The sequence below is a fragment of the Vanellus vanellus genome, assembly GCF_965231255.1.
Source record: "Vanellus vanellus genome assembly, chromosome: 4".
NCBI lineage: Eukaryota > Metazoa > Chordata > Aves > Charadriiformes > Charadriidae > Vanellus > Vanellus vanellus.
Genome location: NC_138909.1, coordinates 30,325,533 through 30,343,744, shown reverse-complemented (window position 1 = coordinate 30,343,744; position 18,212 = coordinate 30,325,533). Strand labels below are relative to the sequence as shown.

Here is an 18,212-nt window from a genome sequence, read left to right as displayed (position 1 = left end):
GGGAAGGGGGCGGATAAAAAACCCAGGTTCAAACCCGGTTGGCCGCCCGGCGGTCACGTGAGCCCGGCGGCCGTTGGGGAGGGGGGAAGGGGTGGTGCCGGCCTTCGGGAGCAGGGCGGGGCGCAATGCTTGCCGGGAGATGTAGTCGTCGCACGTGCGACGGGGAGGTAAGGAGGCAGGAAGGGGCGGGCAGTGCCGAGGGGGCGGGGCCCCCTGGCGGCCGCGGCGGGGCGCGCAGGGCAGGACATATATACACATATATATATCTCTGTACGCACATGGACCGGTTTGTGGTCCTCGTAGTCCCCCGAACGGGTGGGGGGGGGGGTGACTCGGGAGAGGCGGTTGCGGCTGCCTGCCGCTCCCCAGGGACACCCCACCACCCCCCCGGCGCCCGAGCACCGACTGAAACGCCCGGAGTTTCCAGCTCACGCGCTTTATTTGTCTCATTGAACTTGGTATTTTGCTGATTCCGCGGTTAATTGAGTTGGTACTCGGACCGGCCCGAGAGACGGCCAGCGATCCAGACTTGGGAAACCAAAAAAAAAGAAGGCAGGAAACGGGAAAACGAGCTCCTTTTCAAACCTGATGGCCAGGAGACGGCTGCGGTTCGGCGTCAGGAATGCCGGGGCAGCCAAAGCGTGTGGCTGCCGGTACAGCCCGGGTACAGCCAGGCTCCTCGCAGGGAGGTGCGGGACGGTGGAGGACAAAGGCAGGAGGTGGGACGCCTTCCCTGCATGGGGAAACGGAGGTTCGGAGGGTAAGAAGAAAGCGGGAGGCGCTGCCCATCTCTCCCCCTCGCTATCCCAGCTCTGCGTCCGTCAGCAGAGGTAGACCGGCCCACCCAAGACCTCCTATTTTTTTGGTAAAAGGATGTAAACATGGAAATCCACTCAGCCACCATGTCAGACTTCAGGCCTGTCTGTAGAGCTCGTCAGAGGTGTGTGGGAGAAGGGAAGGGAGAGGTGCTCTCCAGGCAAAGAAGGATTAGGCAGGATTGACAATTAGGTGTGCTGAAGCTTTGAAGATTACGAGCAAATTACCAAGCCAGGGACACCTGGTCCAACCACCTACAGCAGAGACATGGTCAGTGTGCTGCAGATCCCTCTTGGCTCACGTGCCCAAATCTCCTCCTTGTCCCAGGGGGGAGGAGAGGGTGGTAACATTCGGCCAGACCTCTTCTCCGCAGGGAAATGCAACACAGCCAGGCTGTGCAGGACGGGCCGGTATGGGCGTACAGCACTGCCAGCTGAGTGCTTCAGTTGTTGGCAAGTGGGGCACAGAAATTCACAACTGTCAGGCACGTCTCTCTGGCACAAAACAGACTCTCCCCAATAATTCAGAGTGTCAAAAATTGTACTCAGCTCTAAGGACATGTCTGTACAAGGGCTGCAGGGGCACAGCGTGTCTTAAGGACAGCTCCAGCCACTGTCAGCTCCCACCCTCCTGAGCCCATGGGACACTACTTTCCTACGTCCCTCTGGCAGTTTAAGGCACTTCGAAGTTCACCTGGGCACGCTGTCCTCTAGCCACGTGTCTGCCACTTGGTGGGCTGCAGAACATCTTGGGTTTTATCTGCTGTCATGCCTGCCCACAAATTGCCATGCGCATGTGTCTTCTTCCCTTGGTCAGGATGTGTCTGGAAGCAGAGAGGCAGGCTTACGTTCAGTGTTTGTGTGTCAACAACTCTAAAGCTAGTTTACTAAAAAGCTGTTTCTGGGAAAGCAATCATGTCCATCCCTATTTGCTCAGAAAACAGTATCTCAAAATACAGGATCCCAAGAGGTGGAGCCCTCTCAAAGAGAGGAAAAGACAAAGATAGAGGGCTGTTATTTTAAAACCAAGAGGCCTTAACACTTGACACTCACAATGTTTTTTTCCACTGTTTTAACTGCCTCAGTCTCTTTCCACCGCCAGTTAGAATTATATTTCTGACCAAAATAACTACAAAGGTTGCAGCAGTTACGTTTTCCCCAGTCCTTGGCCCTCCATTAAGGAATTAGAAGTTCTAATAAATTTATTCCAGTCACTATGAAAGAAAACCATTGCTTTGCTGTGTGCAAATAGCAGGGTGCAGCCCTGCAGAAATCAAGCACAAAATGAGACTCACCACAGCTGAAATTTTTTATGGTTCCACAGGAGATCAGAAGGCTGTAAAGGATATCTGAATTGCCACAGCACTCCTAATTTACAAAAATGATCTATAAATTAAACAGAGCTATTTTAGAAAGTAGGATCTTCAAGCAGTATAGTGGAGCCTGTATTTTAGACTGTTAATCATGAGCAAAAATGACGCCTTATCAGATGAACAGAAGAAATACAACAGTATGAGAGGAAGAACAGCATGTTGGAGCTCCAAGTTGGTTCCATGAGAAAAGGCTGTAGCAGTGCAGAATTCCCATGAGCCTCCAGAGAGAGGCACTTCATTTTCCTTCTGAAATGTTCCTGTCACAGAAAGCAGATCCTCCTGGTAGGGTATCTGCACGCATCCATTCTGTTTTACCTGCTAAGGAGTTTGTTAGCAAGCAGGGTGTTTTCAGGCTTTGAGACCAGGTTCATTCCTGCACATTCATGCAGTATCTGCTTTCAGGGTGACCTAGAAATGGAGGCACAGCGTGAGGAACGGAGGGTTTGTAATTATAGTGGTTAAAATGCTTTCAATTCCCCCTAGAAATCTACCCTTTAAAGCTCTCTCCTTTGAAGTCGCCTTCCAGAGTCAGGACAGTATTGCTCATCTCATGACAGAAAGGAAGTAAGAAGTTACATTCCTGAGAACAGAGGAAGTTAAGGCAGGTGAGAGCGGGATTGAGATGCACCTTATTCAGCACTATGTTTTAAGGGAACCAGGTATCTAAGGAAGGTGTTGGGAAGAGGTGAAAGAAACAGCTGTTTAGTGGAGAAACTTGTGATTTGAGATAAATATTCCAGATGCTTCAGACAGGTGCGCGTTCCCTATCTGCCCCAAGCAGATGAGTTACCCCTTGGAAATGCAACTAGGACTATATAAGTCACTTTTCCCCACGTGTAGGTTGACTCTTCAGGGAATTCAGTACATTTGTAAGGCAGAATTTCCCTCTACAAAAGTCATGTTGACCCTTCCAAGTAGATCGTCTTTATCCGGTGTCCACTAGTTCTGTTGTCCACCAATTTCTACTGATTTGCAAGGGAGAGAGAGCAGAATTCCTGCCCCAGCCCATCAGGCACCCTGTCTTCTATGGAACTGTTTTTAAAAACTTGCATCCCATTTTCCATCCAGCAGACACTGGGTATCAGTACACTTTTAAAATTGTAGTTACACATACCTGTTAGCAATTTCCATCTGGTTCCTAGTGGTTTCTTACTCTTCATTTTATCTGTTTCATCCATTCTCTCTTCAAAATCCCTTCAATTTCCAGGATATCCACTGGTGAACGTGGACTCAAATAGTTTATGAACTTCTCTGTAACGGCCTTGTTTTCTTTGAGTACTCCTGTTAATACCATGGTTATCATTTAGTCCAGCAGACTTCTGGAAGGCTTCCTGTTCCTAAGGATTGAAGAAAGATTTATTATTAGCTTTGATTCCTTTGGGGGGGACCCAACCTAACTGTTTTCTTACATTTAATCTGCAGGAATACGTGGGTTTTTTTCTATTTTTTTTTTTTATTTCAGTATTACTTCGTCTTTTTTTAAAGAAAGCTTCTTGTTTCTAATAGACTCCTTTAGCCTGTTGTTTACCTGTGCTGTGTCCCTTCTGTCCATTTTCAAGCCTTCATTAATAATCCAAGTGTGTATAGACCTTGAGTTTCTAAAATGTGCATCTTAAAATAGCTTCCTTGCTGCCTCTGAAAATTTAATTTAGCTGCACTTTAAAGTTACTTTATAACAAACTCTCTTATTTTTACATAGTTCCTCTTTTTGAAACTGAGGACAAATTTGGTGAATTTTTTGGCTGCTGCTGCTCCTGTAATGATACTGCATCAAAGTATGTTAAAGCAGTTGTCGTAAGAATGGCTCTTCAAATGATCCTGAACACTACTCAGGGTGAAGTCAAAAGCTGTCTTTCTTCTTGTGGGCTTTCTAACAATCTGTTCCATGGAAGAGACAAGAAAATGTCTACAAAGTCAGTCTCTGTGTTACATCTAAGTGTAACATTTGTACAATCTATATACAAGCAACAAAATCTCCTGTTCCTGATGCATTTTCTGCCCTTGCTGATCAACTTGATCCTCCTTGGCATTTCACTATTAGTAAACCTGACCAAATATTGAGTTGGTTAATTATGGAACAAGTCAGTAAGTATTTGTACTCCTCTAACATCTCTCTCTTTAGGCTTGACATGCTAACCTACGCAGATGTGATTTGATTTCTAATAAATTTGTTAATTGGATTTGATTAAATAGCGGCTTTTCCAAAAACAAAATGGTTTTAAGGGGAGGTGAACTTCCCGTCACTCTGAAATCTGGCCAACACAGACTAAAATGTTGCCTGGCTCAATAACTCCTATAGGGGCTGTGGTACTGTGAGAGTGTTTACTGGAAGAATGTTTATAGAGGTGCAAGTAAATCCACACCCACAGATACGCTGTGCCAGCAGAAAAAGTACTGGGAAGGGCTTATGGTACTCAGGTAAAGAGCTTTGCTTCAGGACTTCAGGATTTTTATAGGACTCCAGATGGGATGGATACGTGAATGTTTTAATAAAAAACATCTATTACTGACAGTATCGGTACACAATCCCAAAGAGATCCCATAGTCTCCAAGTCAACAGGGTGGTGCAAGGTATCGTATTTGTTGTTTCTTTACTACTAGGAGAGAGAACAAAGCTGCCTTCTACTATATTTGTTTGTAGATCACTGAATGGCCACTGGTTATAATAAAAATGTATGAGAACAATAAATTTTCTGCTGTATTTTTTCTGCCACGGAATTCATTTTAGTGTTATGATTTGATTTTGATTTAACAAAGGCTGAGGGTTCAATAAAGTGATGTTTTATCTGCCACCTGACATCTCTAAAGGAAAACACAACAAAAATATATTTAAGTTCTTAACCTTTTATAATATTGTTTTATAAAATAAATAGAAAAAAAGTTTTGAAAATAAAAGAACTGGAACATATCTTCCCAGGGATAAAACAAAAATTAAGATAGAAAATATTTCTCCCTATGCTGTATAATGTTAAACCATGTTATGATGGCAAAATAAGAACATAATGATTAAATTCGGACATTCAGTAAGTACATCGATGCATGCAGAAGCATTATTTTTTGTCCAGTGAAATACTCTTCCATTTTATCTATTTTATAAAATCTGGTTCCTAGTAATTCTTTACAGATTGTTTAATGTGAATACAGTAATTAATAAACCTTCCTATTTATTTTCCTAATATGCCACCAGATGGATCTGATATTCCATTTTACTTGTTTGGCAACCATGCACATTCTTTGACTGCCTGTTTTAATCCTGCCCTTTAAGTCTCTTAACATAAATAAAGATAATCCAACCAGAATCCTCTTCCTCTGTGATCATTTTATCTTGAGCTGCTTCTGCATTTAACTTTATATTTTTATTCTCAATGAACCAAGTGTACAGACCTCATTTTTAGAGCTTTAAGCATCATTTTACTGAGAAGAACTGTGAATGAATGTTAACCACCAAATGATACTAAATGTCATACAGCATTTCGCTGGATTCTCATTTTTCTTATGCATTACAGAGATAACAGCATAAAGTCCCCTATAAGACAGGTATGATTACTAACAGCATTTAATAAAATAGATGTAATATATTACATCTGAGTTCTGTACGTGGCCTACTTTATTACTACACAAATAGGAAGTAAGCATGTGGTGTTGTTTCATACATGTTCTTCAATTTGTTGAGATACAGAGGCACAAGGCCTCTAAAGATGACATCAGAAGTTATCCAACAACTTATAATAGCAATGAGAGGATTATGAGCTACAGTAATCTTTTCTTTGAGTCACTGACACACATAAGCAAGATCCTTAGAAGTGATGTGGCTGCCTTGCAAGTGACATCATCTGCAACTAACTAAAAGGAAAATCAAGGTAGAAGGCAAAGAGGTATAGATACTTCCACAAAATCACACCTTTTGAAGTTATAGTGGAGAAAGAGAAGGGTCTGAAGTAAGAAATGTTCAATATCTCTTCTTCAGTAACCCTTGCACACTTTAGAGCTCTATCAGTTTTCAGTGTGAACCTAAGTAGTTGTTAGGAACATCTGTTTCATTCTGAAAAGTGCAGCATCAAAGTCAGAGGTGTGCAAGTATAAGCTCTAATTGATCTGCACACCTGTATCTCACTGATTTGAGTGGAAATGGAGCAGATCACTCACATCAGCAACAGAACACTTTTGGAATCATTGTGTTTTATGTGATTAAAAATCTGACCATCTTAGTTTGATTTTGAAACCTGAAAATAAAAGAGAATTTTTAATGTCTCACAGTATTGTCCATGATAGCTAAAACGGAAACAAAACAGTTTTAGCGTTTTACTACTATTAGTCTATTTTTTTAATGGCCTTGACTTTGATGACAAAAACTGCATGAAATCTCTGTTGATATCCGTAACATTCCCATTGAATTCACTGGGCAAGAACATCACTCCGCTACTTTTATTGTGTTTCCATAGTAAAGAATAAAAATTTTTATCACCTCAAGACACATTCATGGATTCTTTCAAATTTTACAAGCGGCAGAGTTTCGCTCTTTAAAGCTTGCAACTTATGGGTTAAACAGGAATGCTGTTTATAAAATACCATTTTGTTTAAAAAGATGCAGCTTGTTTTCTTTTGTTCTTGTCCCATGATAAGCAACCAACTTCATATGCATATATTGGAAAACACTAAGATTCTTGGATACAAGAAGAGTGTTCTTGAATTCAGAGAGAATTGTTCTTAAATCATAGTAGAAATTTTGATCCACTATATTACTACATATGCTGCAAGAGGCAGTGCAGATTGAACAAACAAAACAAAGCAAAACAAAGCAAAACAAGAGAATGTACAGGACCTTGCTTTCCACCACAACTAGAGAAAGCATGCTTGGAATAAGCTCTGAGTAAGCCTGCTCCAGTCTGAACTGTGGCTGTAGTGGGCCTTTCAGTAGTTTAGTTTGTATCATCTCCACCAATGGAAGGAATAAGAGCGCTGCAGGGGCTTACAATACATTGCAACCCCTTTTGACTTACAGAATTAGACAGCCTTTGAAATCCCACAGGAGACAGGTATTTCTTTAATGCAACTCTGTTCATTTACGAAGGATGTTTATAAAGTCTTTTTTTTTTTCCCTCTGGTCATAGTAAGACTATTTTGCTTTGACTACAGGTTTGTCTTTTCTTCTGGGTACCGCTTCCTACAAGGGCTCTTTTTTACTCTTATTTTTTAAGATCATGCTACATATATTTTGTGGCCATCTTTGAGATGTGTTTCTTTGTGTGCATTTGCGATGGTTTTGCATTTTCTCTTTTTTACACTCCCGTACAGACACACACAACCTACATAACTGTTGCATTTGGTATGAGAATCTCAGTTAAGTGCCTGTACCATCTGTCCAAGCCATAATAGTGCACATTTGCATGTGGTCTAGCTCCTGGGTGGTATTTTTGCATTGTTTCAGCTATCGCTAAACAAAGAGGCATTTAATTGTGTCTTCAATGAGCCTGAACAGAAGACAGCTACTATACCCAAGAGCTTCACTGGGAAAGTGCAATTGCCCAACCCCCATTACTGCAATGTACAGAAGCAAAGCAAGGAGGGGGAACATGAGCTAAGGCACTCTCTTAATTAAGTAATGTCAAATTCAGTGGCCATTTTCTTCCTAACTAGCAGCTGCCTTAGCTGCCAGCTGCTCTAGGTTTTTTGCAGAAGCTATCTGACCCATGAGACATTGCTGACCTCTCCTTCTGCCCTTGTTTGCCAACCTCACACGCTCCCAGCCTTGCATCACTTTGGAGAAGTTGGGAGGACAGCAGGAATACAGCACTGACATAAATCAAGGACCATGAATGGGCTATAAAATTTCTGACTCATGCCTCTGTGTGTGTTTGTCTGTGACACAGGGGGACAGGCAGCTAGAAAGTGACATGCAAAGCCTGACAGAGAAAAAAGAGCTCTACTCAGGGAAGGTCACAGCAAAGGTCAGTGAACTTCCCTGGTGAGACTGAGTGTGCCACCAGATAACGGGAAATGGCAGTGGACGGACCTCCAGGAGGCGTGAATCAGTTCACTTATCAAATCAGGAAATCAAGGCCAAATTGGAAAACAAAAGCATTGAAATACCACAGAATCCACATAATTTTTTACTACGGGGATGATAATATAGGGCTGTTTAAAACTAAAAACCATCACAACAACAATAAAAAGAAATCTTAGGTCAAAACTTTCAGAGTTAGTTGCTCTAGGCTGATCTGCAAATGCAGTCTGTGTTCTTTTCAAACACTGAAGAGGACAAATAAGCAAGTTTGTTAACTCATTAATTAGGGGGTTCACTGTTCTTTAAATTACATATATTTTTAAATTGTTTAATTTGTACGTGCATCCTTGGCTTCTCCAAGTAAGTGGGAAAACAGCATGCTGTTATTCTGCATGTCAGAAATGCATCAAATAAATGAAACTGAGTAACAGAAGGAACCCTGTCTACTAGTTAGAGGTCGTTTTTTTCTAATGTGCATCATTATCAACCACTACAAAATAAGCACAAACATATACCGATGTTGTCCCAGTAAGGATATTGAAAGATACAAATAGGAGTAAATTGTAAAGTTATACTCACACATGAAATTAAATGTGAATTAAATACTCATAAAATGTAGTAAAGTATCCTAAATTATTAATGGTTATTATACTGAAATCGCATCAAGAAGCAGATGATGACATTTGAGCAGAAGACACTGGACTAGATCGACCAGTATGCTTCAGGTTTTTTATACCGTGTCAGTGACACCAAGCACTGATAAACCCTACATAGCCAGGTAAATGATGTCTACAACTCCTTAGGGTTCTTTAAATGGCACAAAGTGACAACAAGCGTATGAAGTGTACGAAGGTATCTGTCCTGCATTGCTTGATAGCTCGATTTGTTGGTTACTTAGAAAAGGAGCAAGGAGCACTGATTTTTCATGGGCTGTAGCCAATACAATACCTGCTAAGAACACGGATCATTTAAGTGATTCTGCCCGTTCAGGAACATTTTGCTTTAAGAAGTTTAAACGAAGCCTTTAATAATAACTTGGAATTGGAGTATGTAAAATCACAGCCTGTGAACGTGTCCTTTAAAGATACCTCATTATGTTGGTTGGCAATTGGTTGCCTGTCTTCAGAATTTGGACCTAAATGCTGTCACAGCATGAGCTACATGAATCAATACATAGCTATTTTCACTCCAAGAAAATAATAGTTGTAATCTTTGTATGTTACAAGCATCCTAGAAACATTTCCTAATCCACTGTCACGGTATTCTCTTTCTACGAACAATAGGCCGATACAAGTATTATCAATATTAGAGAAATAAAGGTGAGAACTGTCAGACGGACAGGTATCCACCTGCAATTACATGTCAATAAAAGCACGGCATCAAATTCCTTTGGTTGTTTGACCATGCTAGTGAAAGGGTTCATCACACAACAAACCAGCAACTGATACTTTACTATCTGGTGCCTTGGTCCCGTAATTAGCTGGGCTACTTAGCCACTTTTTACCGATTGCATTGTCATAAGATAGCAGGTAAGTTTATACAAATACACTTATTCTGACAAAAGAATAACATGTATGCTTTTCTGTTCTCGAGTTATTAAGTGAAAATTTTCACTTAACCTCTAAGCCAAGGAGATAGATAATTTTCTATTAAAGATGTGGCCAGAAGACCACAGAGAATAGAACACAATTGCAGAAAATGCTGAAATTATAGTTTGGTTTTTGAATCACACTTTCTGAGGAGTTACCTGGATGCCAGGAAATGAGGATAATATTTTGTGTAGTAAGATGAGAATAAGGATTGGTGTGGTTTCATTGAAGTCAATGACATTGAAGCAGGAAGAGAGAATCCAATCCTGCAACGTTTTGACTGAAATCATAGGCTGTGCCTGGCAGCTATTGGGAAGACAACAGAGATTTTGAACAAGGAGTGGAATCCCAGCACTAAGGCCAGATCTAGCAAATATGTGCTCTAGATTCTTTTGTAGCTGTTCTCCTACTCGATAGGCATCTCTCCATGTTCTTTTGAAAAGCAAGTTCCTCTTGACTTATGAACCAGTAAAAAGTGTCTTGCATTGATATTAAGTTAGAGATGTTTTAGTACTGTCAGTAGCCTTGACATCAATACTCAGAAAACATAAGTGCAATTAGCTTTATAGGCACAGGTAGTATTTTTTCAAGATCAATCCATGTAAATGGGAGAAATATAATGTATGTATTACATATGTATGCCCCATCCCCGGAGGTGTTCAAGGCCAGGCTGGATGGGGCTTTGAGCAACCTGGTCTAGTGGGAGGTGTCCCTGCCCATGGCAGGGGGGTTGGAACTCCATGATCTTCAAGGTCCCTTCCCACCTAAACCACTCTGTGATTCTGTGATTAGTCACACTTATTTTTATGACAGATCACTGGTATCTAATCTTTCTCTTTCCAGGAAAAAAACTAGCATCCTTCCTGTGCTAATACCATCATGACTTTGCAGCCTGTTTTTCTGATTTCAGTTCCGGCCTTAGTGAATATTGAGTTTGTGATTTATTTTACCTCCCCCCTTCCAAACAAGAGCTAAAAAATAGAGCGAAAGGCTTATTATAAACTATATACGCAGACTTACAGACCAACAGCGTGCTCCGTAATAAAGACGATACACTTGAAAACGGTGGGATACAGCCTCACTGATGAAAAAAAAAGAGCAAAAAACAAAAAAAAACACGAGAAGGCAAAGAACTTCCTTCTCCCTGGCAGATGGAAAGGCGCATATTTAAGGGCACGTTTCAAGGCGACGGGGGAAGCAGGAGCCTGACTTCTCCTCTTACCTCAGCCACCGGGGTGACCCTGTCCCCCACCAGGCCCCCAGCTCTCCTCCCGCCCTCTCCGGGCTGTTTAACGGTTCCTGAGGGCACCAGCCGCCCCAACCGCCGCTTTCCCGCCTCGCCCCGCGGTCTGCGAGGAGGTGAAGGGCGGGCGGGGAGAAGAGGGGAGGGGAGGAGCGGCGCGGAGCGGCCCTCAGGGCCGCTCCGCGCCGCTCCTCCCCTCCCCTCCTCTCCCCGCCCGCCTCAGCCGGCGGCACCTCCGGGCGGCGGCTCCTCCCTCGCCGCGCCGCGCCTGTGGCAGCCCGGCAGCATGGCGGCGGTGGAGACCCGCGTTTGCGAGACGGCCGGCTGCAGTAGCGAGGCCAAGCTGCAGTGTCCGACCTGCCTCAAGCTGGGCATCCAGGGTTCCTACTTCTGCTCTCAGGTGAGGCCCCAACCGTGCTGCCGGGCACCCTTGTGCCGGGCTGCGGGCGGGCGGGCGGAGGAGGGGAGGGAGGGAGGGAGGGAGCCGGCTCCCCTCGCCTACCTCCGGCCGCCCGGGCCCGGCCCTTCGTGCCCGGGTTTAGCTCCTGGCTGGAGCCCTTTTGCTCCTCATGGCTAGGGGTAATGCGGGATTTCATTGCTAAAGAGCAGCCGTGGAGTTTCGGGGGGGGGGCGCACGGGTTTTCTTTTGCCTGAAGGTTTGGGTGGTCGTGTCCCCCCCCCCCCCCGCCTCCCCTTCCCTAAAATTAAGGGCTTAGTGGGACAAAATGAGACGCGCTCATCACATTCCATCCTGTGCATTTCTGTCTCTGCATCAGCTCTGGCTCTGGAGTTGCTGGGCTTCGATAAACACCGGGAGACTTGTTGCTCCCAAACCAGATTTTTCTGTTTCCTTGAACTAAATAAAAGCTTTTGGGGAAAATGATTTGGGATTTGGTGCTCTACTTTTTTTATTTTCCTAAATATCTTTGGATATTCTATGGACCATTCTATTCTATTCCATTCTATGATATTTTACTTTAAGAGGGCCAAACAGGGAGATACAGGTTAGGCCAGTTGTCGTACAACCGTCAACTCTTGTTAAATGTATTCCGTAGGCCTCAGCTATCCTCACTTATTACCACAGTGGTAAACAGTTTGGTTCTTAATTTAGATTTAAAAAGGATTGTTTGATTCTATGATTCTATGGCTGTTGAGTGGGTTTTTTTGTTTAGCTTTTTTTTTTTTTTAATAACTTGAAAATACACAGTAAAATACATAGCCTAATACTTTGGACTTTTTGTATGTGTAATTTCTGTCAACATCAGTGAGGAAGTACATGTTTGATTCACAAATTAATGGTGAACTTCATTGTCAGAATTATAATTCAGTGTAAAATCACTGAAGTTAAAATCATTCAGTCACATCAGATGGATTACCATGCTAATTGGACAAATTTTCTTCTGAGTCAGGATGTAAACTGATACTTATGGTTTGCATAGGACTAGGGGAAAACTTCCCACGTGCATGTAACACACCCACTGTATGGTTTCTGGTACTTTCCTCTGAAGTCTCTGGTGCCAGATGCTGGGAGTTAATGCTAAACTACATCCACTGCAACTCAAAATTGTTCTGACAATTCTGTATCTCTAGTTTCCATGGGGTGCTTATAGCTGGTTTGTAGGATTTGCTCTGCATTTTACTACCCGTTTTGACATGTCTGATGTAAAACTCATCATAAATGCATCTTCAGCATATACAAATATTAGTTGGTGCTGACAAAACCATTTGTTAATACACCAAATGAGTCTGTGTGAGAAGTCCTAGTAACATCTTCACTCCCCTCTGTCCTATCCTCAGTTCAGCTAATTTTATATAGGATGCAGAGATTCTTGTTATCTATATATTAGGTTTTGTTCTTTTGAAATATCTGCTACTGTTGTAAGGTAAAAGGGGAATTACCCGAAATATTTATTAGCTTGTTAAAATAGGCTGCTGGATGACTGACTACATGCTTGTAAACCTGTCCTGCCTAGAAAATAAAATACTGAACTGGGAATCCCAGTCGTCTTATTCTGAGTGACCTTGGGTGTGTGTGTCACTGTGCCTCACTGTCATAGGTAAGCATAGTTATTCCCTGTATGAAAAGTGCTTTGAAGGTTTTGGGGCTACACATGTTACAGAAGACAGAAGAAAATTAATGGCATCTTGTTTTCAAGATGTGCAAAAAGTGTCATGCACTGAGAGAAGGGTCCTTGTGTTCAGCCTGCAGTGAGGAACTTCAGCCCCCCTTAGTGCCTTCTGTGGGGCCCAGCACAGGTCTATGCCCCAAGGTTCCAGCTCTCCCCATCATGTGGTGTGTGCGATGGAGGAGACTGACTACAGTGCTCTGCTAGTGTCTTCTGAGCACTGTCAGGAGAGTAGGTGAGGTGCTGCTGACAACCTGGCTGTCTGGTGAAATAAGCATATGATTGGCGAAGGAGTCTTTAAAAGCCAGGAAATTTTCTCTGGACTTCCAGCAAGTTTCAGCTGACGGTACATGACTGGTTAGCGTTTGTGAAACTTGCCCAAAGTTCTCTCTTTGGTGATTTTCTTTCCATTGTGCATAAATAACTGTTAGATAAGCTAGTGAGTAGACCTAGGATGTTATTCCATGTCACAGCACAGCCTGTGTTATAGCTGGCATGGTCCTATTCCCTCCCTCCAAGGATGCACGTTCCTACCCCTTCCATTAAGCTGGCCCTGATTCCTTGGCGAGCTGCTTCTGAGTTTTTTTTAGGGTTTTCTTTTAATGGAGGAAAAGCAGTTGCATTATTTTTTTTTTTTTTTGCTGGTTTAGCTCCCCAAAGCTGTGTGCTTCAGGAGCCTGCTTCTGAAGAGCACTTGCCTGCTGTGGCCCAGCTTGGCGTGGCCATAAAGTCAACCGGTCCTTATTGAATGCAATGGTGTTAGCTACGGGTACGCAGGCACTTGCTTACTCTGGGCTGAGGGCAGGATGGGAGTGACAAGCTACCTGGCATCTCTTTGAGGGGTGAGACCATCTGTACAGACTTACCTGCACACTAGGTTAATTTGCTTGGAAGCCTACAATGACTTGTTTATACAGCCAAAACTCCAGTCAGAGCTAAAACCAAATTGTAGTTTCGCTCCAGTGTGAAGAATAAACAATAGAAGAGTGTGAACTGCTATAGAAAGGTAACCAGTATGGAGCAATGGTTTTTGATTATAAATAGTAACATATAATTTGTTAAGAAAAACTAATGCAGGTAGTATAGGACTGAGACTCTCAGTGTAATGAGGAGATTGACTAAACATTTTTCTTCACTGCATGTAGAGAATTGAAGTGAACTTTCAAGTAGATTGTATCAAGACAGTGATTTCCCCAGTGGGTTTATCATTTGTGTTTCTTCTTTCCTTGAGAAAGAGCATTATTTTAGTCATTTGTTTTTTCCCTCTTTCTGCATCAGAAAGAGTATGTCTTAACAACATGCCCTGAAAATGCTTTCTCTGAAGTAATTTGACACCCTTTGAAATTCCTTTGACCCAACTCTGTTTCATCTTTGGGTGTTGTGCACCTTGGAAACTGGTTACAGCTGTTGGGTAACAGTTGTGCTCGTGGGTCATGGGTGGAAAGGGGGCCAAGGCAGCCAAGTTCTGGCCTAGCAGGGAGGTTTTGAACTGGCAATGGAGGTGGGGTAAAGATGGCTTTTAGCAGCAGCGAAGCTCTGAGGTGGTGTGTTGAACCCTGGTGTTATTTTTTTTTTATTTATTTCACTCCAAGGTGTAACGAGAGGGAATATTTTGCTGAGGGATTCTGTCTTCTGTTAACCTTTTAATAATACCTTAATTTAGGCTAGTAAATCAAGTACTGTCACTGCCAGCTACCTTCTTTCACTGTCTTGCTTCTCTTTTGTAGAGACTTACTACAGTGTTGCGTGTGTTTATCATCTTAGACTGAATTACTGTATCTCACTGTATCTTCTGAATGTGGAAATAACACAGATGCCCAGCATCACATCTCAAGCCTGTTGTTTCTCTTACTAAGATGAATTTGCTATCGTGAAATCTGCCTTTATAGGTACATATGTCACTTGTGTGTAAATTATATGTAGTATATGTAATCGGTTCATGTTTAAATACACAATTTACATTTCTTCTATGCCTTTTACAGGCTGCTGAATGATGAACAGAGGGAAGGTAGTAACTCTTCTTGAGATCTCCAGTTACCACTTTTATGTGAGCCTTCTAATTATAAATTGATCTCTTATTAATAATTTTGTGTTGCTTTCATGAAAACTTCCTCTCTTTTACTATTTATATCTGTATAAGTGTCTCAGATGAAACAGAGTAATCTGAGGTTTTCTGTGGTGCGGACTGGATGCTGGCATGGACATGTTTCTTCAGCCAAATTCAGAAACATCTATTTCTAGCTACATACTGGTAATGTTCTCTTATTATAAAGTCAGTAGCCTGTGCTGCATTTTTTTTTCCTCCAAGAGGGCAATGCCACAGATTGCTATCGGAACAGTAGTCCTGACTTATTCAAGAAGAACAGTCGCCTCTTCCTGCTTTGCATTGTTTGCTGTCAGTCTCAAAGAGGCCCAGGTATATCAAGTGATCTGGTCATAGAGTCAAAAGCAAGGACCATGACATGGTGAAGCTGCCATATGTGAGCAGTGGTTGGACGTGTGTTTGTGGTGTTTGAAGAGAAATTATTTCTCTGAACTGTATGGTAGGCAGCGTCATCTCTCTGGCAATGGTGGATGCCCACCGATGGGGCTCTTTCCATTTGAGATGGGGCATGACTCATTAAATTCCACTGACAGGAAAGAAATGCTGCTCTGTTTTCTCAGTGGGTTTGTATACTTATTTACTCCTTTCTGGGAGGGATATTTTTGCAGATACTCAGAACTGGGCCCTTGGCAGCTTTGGATACTCAAGGTCGCTGTAATTCGTGAAAAATTGTGGTCCTGAAGAATGGCGGTGTCCCGTCCCCCACTGTGCTGTTTCCTTTCACCTTCAGTGTGTCGGGGGTAGGGAGTGGAGAGCAGTGGACCTGGATGAAACTCTTTTTTGTCCTCTCTCATGTCAGACAGTAGGACGTAAATGCCATATTTCATTCTTGGTTCACTGTTCTTTGCTGTGCCTAAAATAGGCTAGAACCTGCTCCTTGGATCCAACTGCAACGCATATGGATTTCTTTTGATATAAATGGCACTCTGCAGATACTGTCTTCTAGAAGATCTTTGGACAGATTCCCTTCACCAAGAAACTGACATTTTCAATTGCCTATAAATCACCATAAATACCTGTGTCTGTGGTAAATGCCTGGTTATTGTTGAACAAATGCTGAGCCCTTGTAACTTTCTGAAAGTAAAACTTCAGACTCCTATAGGCAGTCTTTCCTACTAGTGTTCAATATACTGAAAGAATGGTCCAGTTTGAATTTCTCTAGTCTGTTTTTCCTTCTCTACTCTCAAGAATCACTTGCATACCTCTGTAAATCTGAAGAGTTGCAAAACGCAGTCCCTTCCTCAAAGGAAGGGCTCTGTCATGTGGAACCTAGGAGTCTCTGTGAGATCAAGCTTTAGGTGAATAAGGAAGCCAACGTGGCTGGTACCAAGGTGCTGCATTGTAGGTGCTTCCCTTGGATTTGAACCTGAAAATGCATATTCAGCTCTTCTGAAAAACTGACTAGTCATGTATGCTGCTTAGCGTTTTAAACTGAGTTTTTCTGGTCAGAGGCTATCTCTGTGGGCTTGTACCACGCCTAGAAGAATAGGGTTTAGCATGCTAAAAAGAGCCGCTGTTTTATTTTAACATCAAATGTATTAACAGTTGTATTCTTCAACATACTTGTATTTCTGCATAAAATGTACGGTTATCTGTATTGTATCAAATATATATATCACTGATAACATGATATTTTTCTTAAGCTAAATGCCATACTTAAGCTTTTTTGTCTTCTGTTCTGCATACCTTCAGGGTGGTTTGGTCAAAAAACAGTTCTCATTAAGCAAAACTACATGACCTCAGATGAAGCCCTAGACAGTTTTACATTCCAAAGGACACTTTCAAATTCTATTAAAAAAATTGCTCAGAATATTTTTAAATACTGTGTACTGCTTGACAGTGTTTTCTCGGTTTTTGCCCATTACAATTCAGGGTATAATGACATGCAAAGAGACAGCCAGTCCGTCCCCACAGTCTCAATTCCAGCTGTCTTTTTTTTTTTTTTTTCTCTGTAGAATAGGTATCTTTGGAAATTCATCACAGTGGGTCTAAATGATGAGCAGAGTGGATGGAGAGGGGTAATTTTGTGGAAGCTGGACATGAATTGGAGTTCTCAGTAACTGTACAGAGGGGCAGTTTTTGCATACCTGCTGATAGGTGTATTTAGTGTCCAATGCCAGTATTTAAATGAGCTGCTACCTTGCAAAGGCAGTTCGGAAACAGTCTATGAGTATGCCTTGAATTCAGTGTTGTGGTGCCTGCATAGCTTCCTGTACTTGGGTAGCTTATTTAAAGCTAGTTTGGTTACGTCTGTACTATACAGAGGTTTGCAGTGTAGTTATATCCTAATCTTGGTTGATTTAGCTCCCTTTTCTCCTCTGGAATTTGCAGTTGGCTGTGCTTTTCTATCTCTTAATCAGGTGGCATGGATACATGAACCGAAAGAATAAGAAGCTCCCTGTTATTACTGTAAAGATGACAATAAACATAGGAAAAAAATTCCTTGCTAAGTAGCTCAACTGTTTTAAAGGCTTTTGTTTTGTTTTGTTCTTTCAATGGCTGATTTAAAAAAAAAAAAAACCAAAACCTACCTAAGGTATTTGGTAGTGATCATTGTGTTCATAGTCAAAATGCACTCTACTGTAAAACAAATTCTGCTATGCTGCATAATTCTGTCAATATTTCAACTAGTAAATAGATGTTGGGCTGTCTCCTTAAGGTAAAAGTCATTTAGAGGAATAACATGACTTCCACGTGTTCTGGTGACCACTGGGTTGAGCTTGTCTCTAAATACAGAAGCAGTGGGATTGGCCTAAGAATGGCTTGAAGCCAGAAATGTTGTTAAAGGTTTAAATGTGTTGATGGCCTCTGTCAAAAAATCACAATCGTGTTTTTCTTGATGATAGAATAGTTGTACCCAAGATTGCTCTAAGCAAATTGAGGATTACTCCCCACTCCCCACCTTTTTTTGTCATACATTTGACCTCTCTTCTTGTGCAGTCCTCTTCAGTGTTTCCA

General features: G+C 42.2%; 1 protein-coding gene and 1 long non-coding RNA gene across 2 annotated transcripts in view; one reads left to right on the top strand and one right to left on the bottom strand.

Moving 5' to 3' along the window:
* Positions 1–2,256: 2,256 nt before the first annotated feature.
* LOC309671553 lies at positions 2,257–11,027 on the bottom strand. The gene is made up of 3 exons (XR_014269157.1): positions 11,004–11,027; positions 3,303–3,525; positions 2,257–2,596 (listed from the first exon to the last, which is right to left on the bottom strand). It is a non-coding gene; the product is annotated as an uncharacterized lncRNA (long non-coding RNA).
* A 283-nt stretch (positions 11,028–11,310) lies between these two features.
* METAP1 (methionyl aminopeptidase 1) overlaps positions 11,311–18,212 on the top strand; it is a gene marked incomplete at its 5' end in the record, with an annotated part of 29,075 nt that continues 22,173 nt past the window's right edge. Inside the window, one exon of the mRNA XM_082482367.1 lies at positions 11,311–11,424. Coding sequence (XP_082338493.1) covers positions 11,311–11,424 — 114 coding nt within the window. The remainder of the gene's footprint in view (positions 11,425–18,212) is intronic.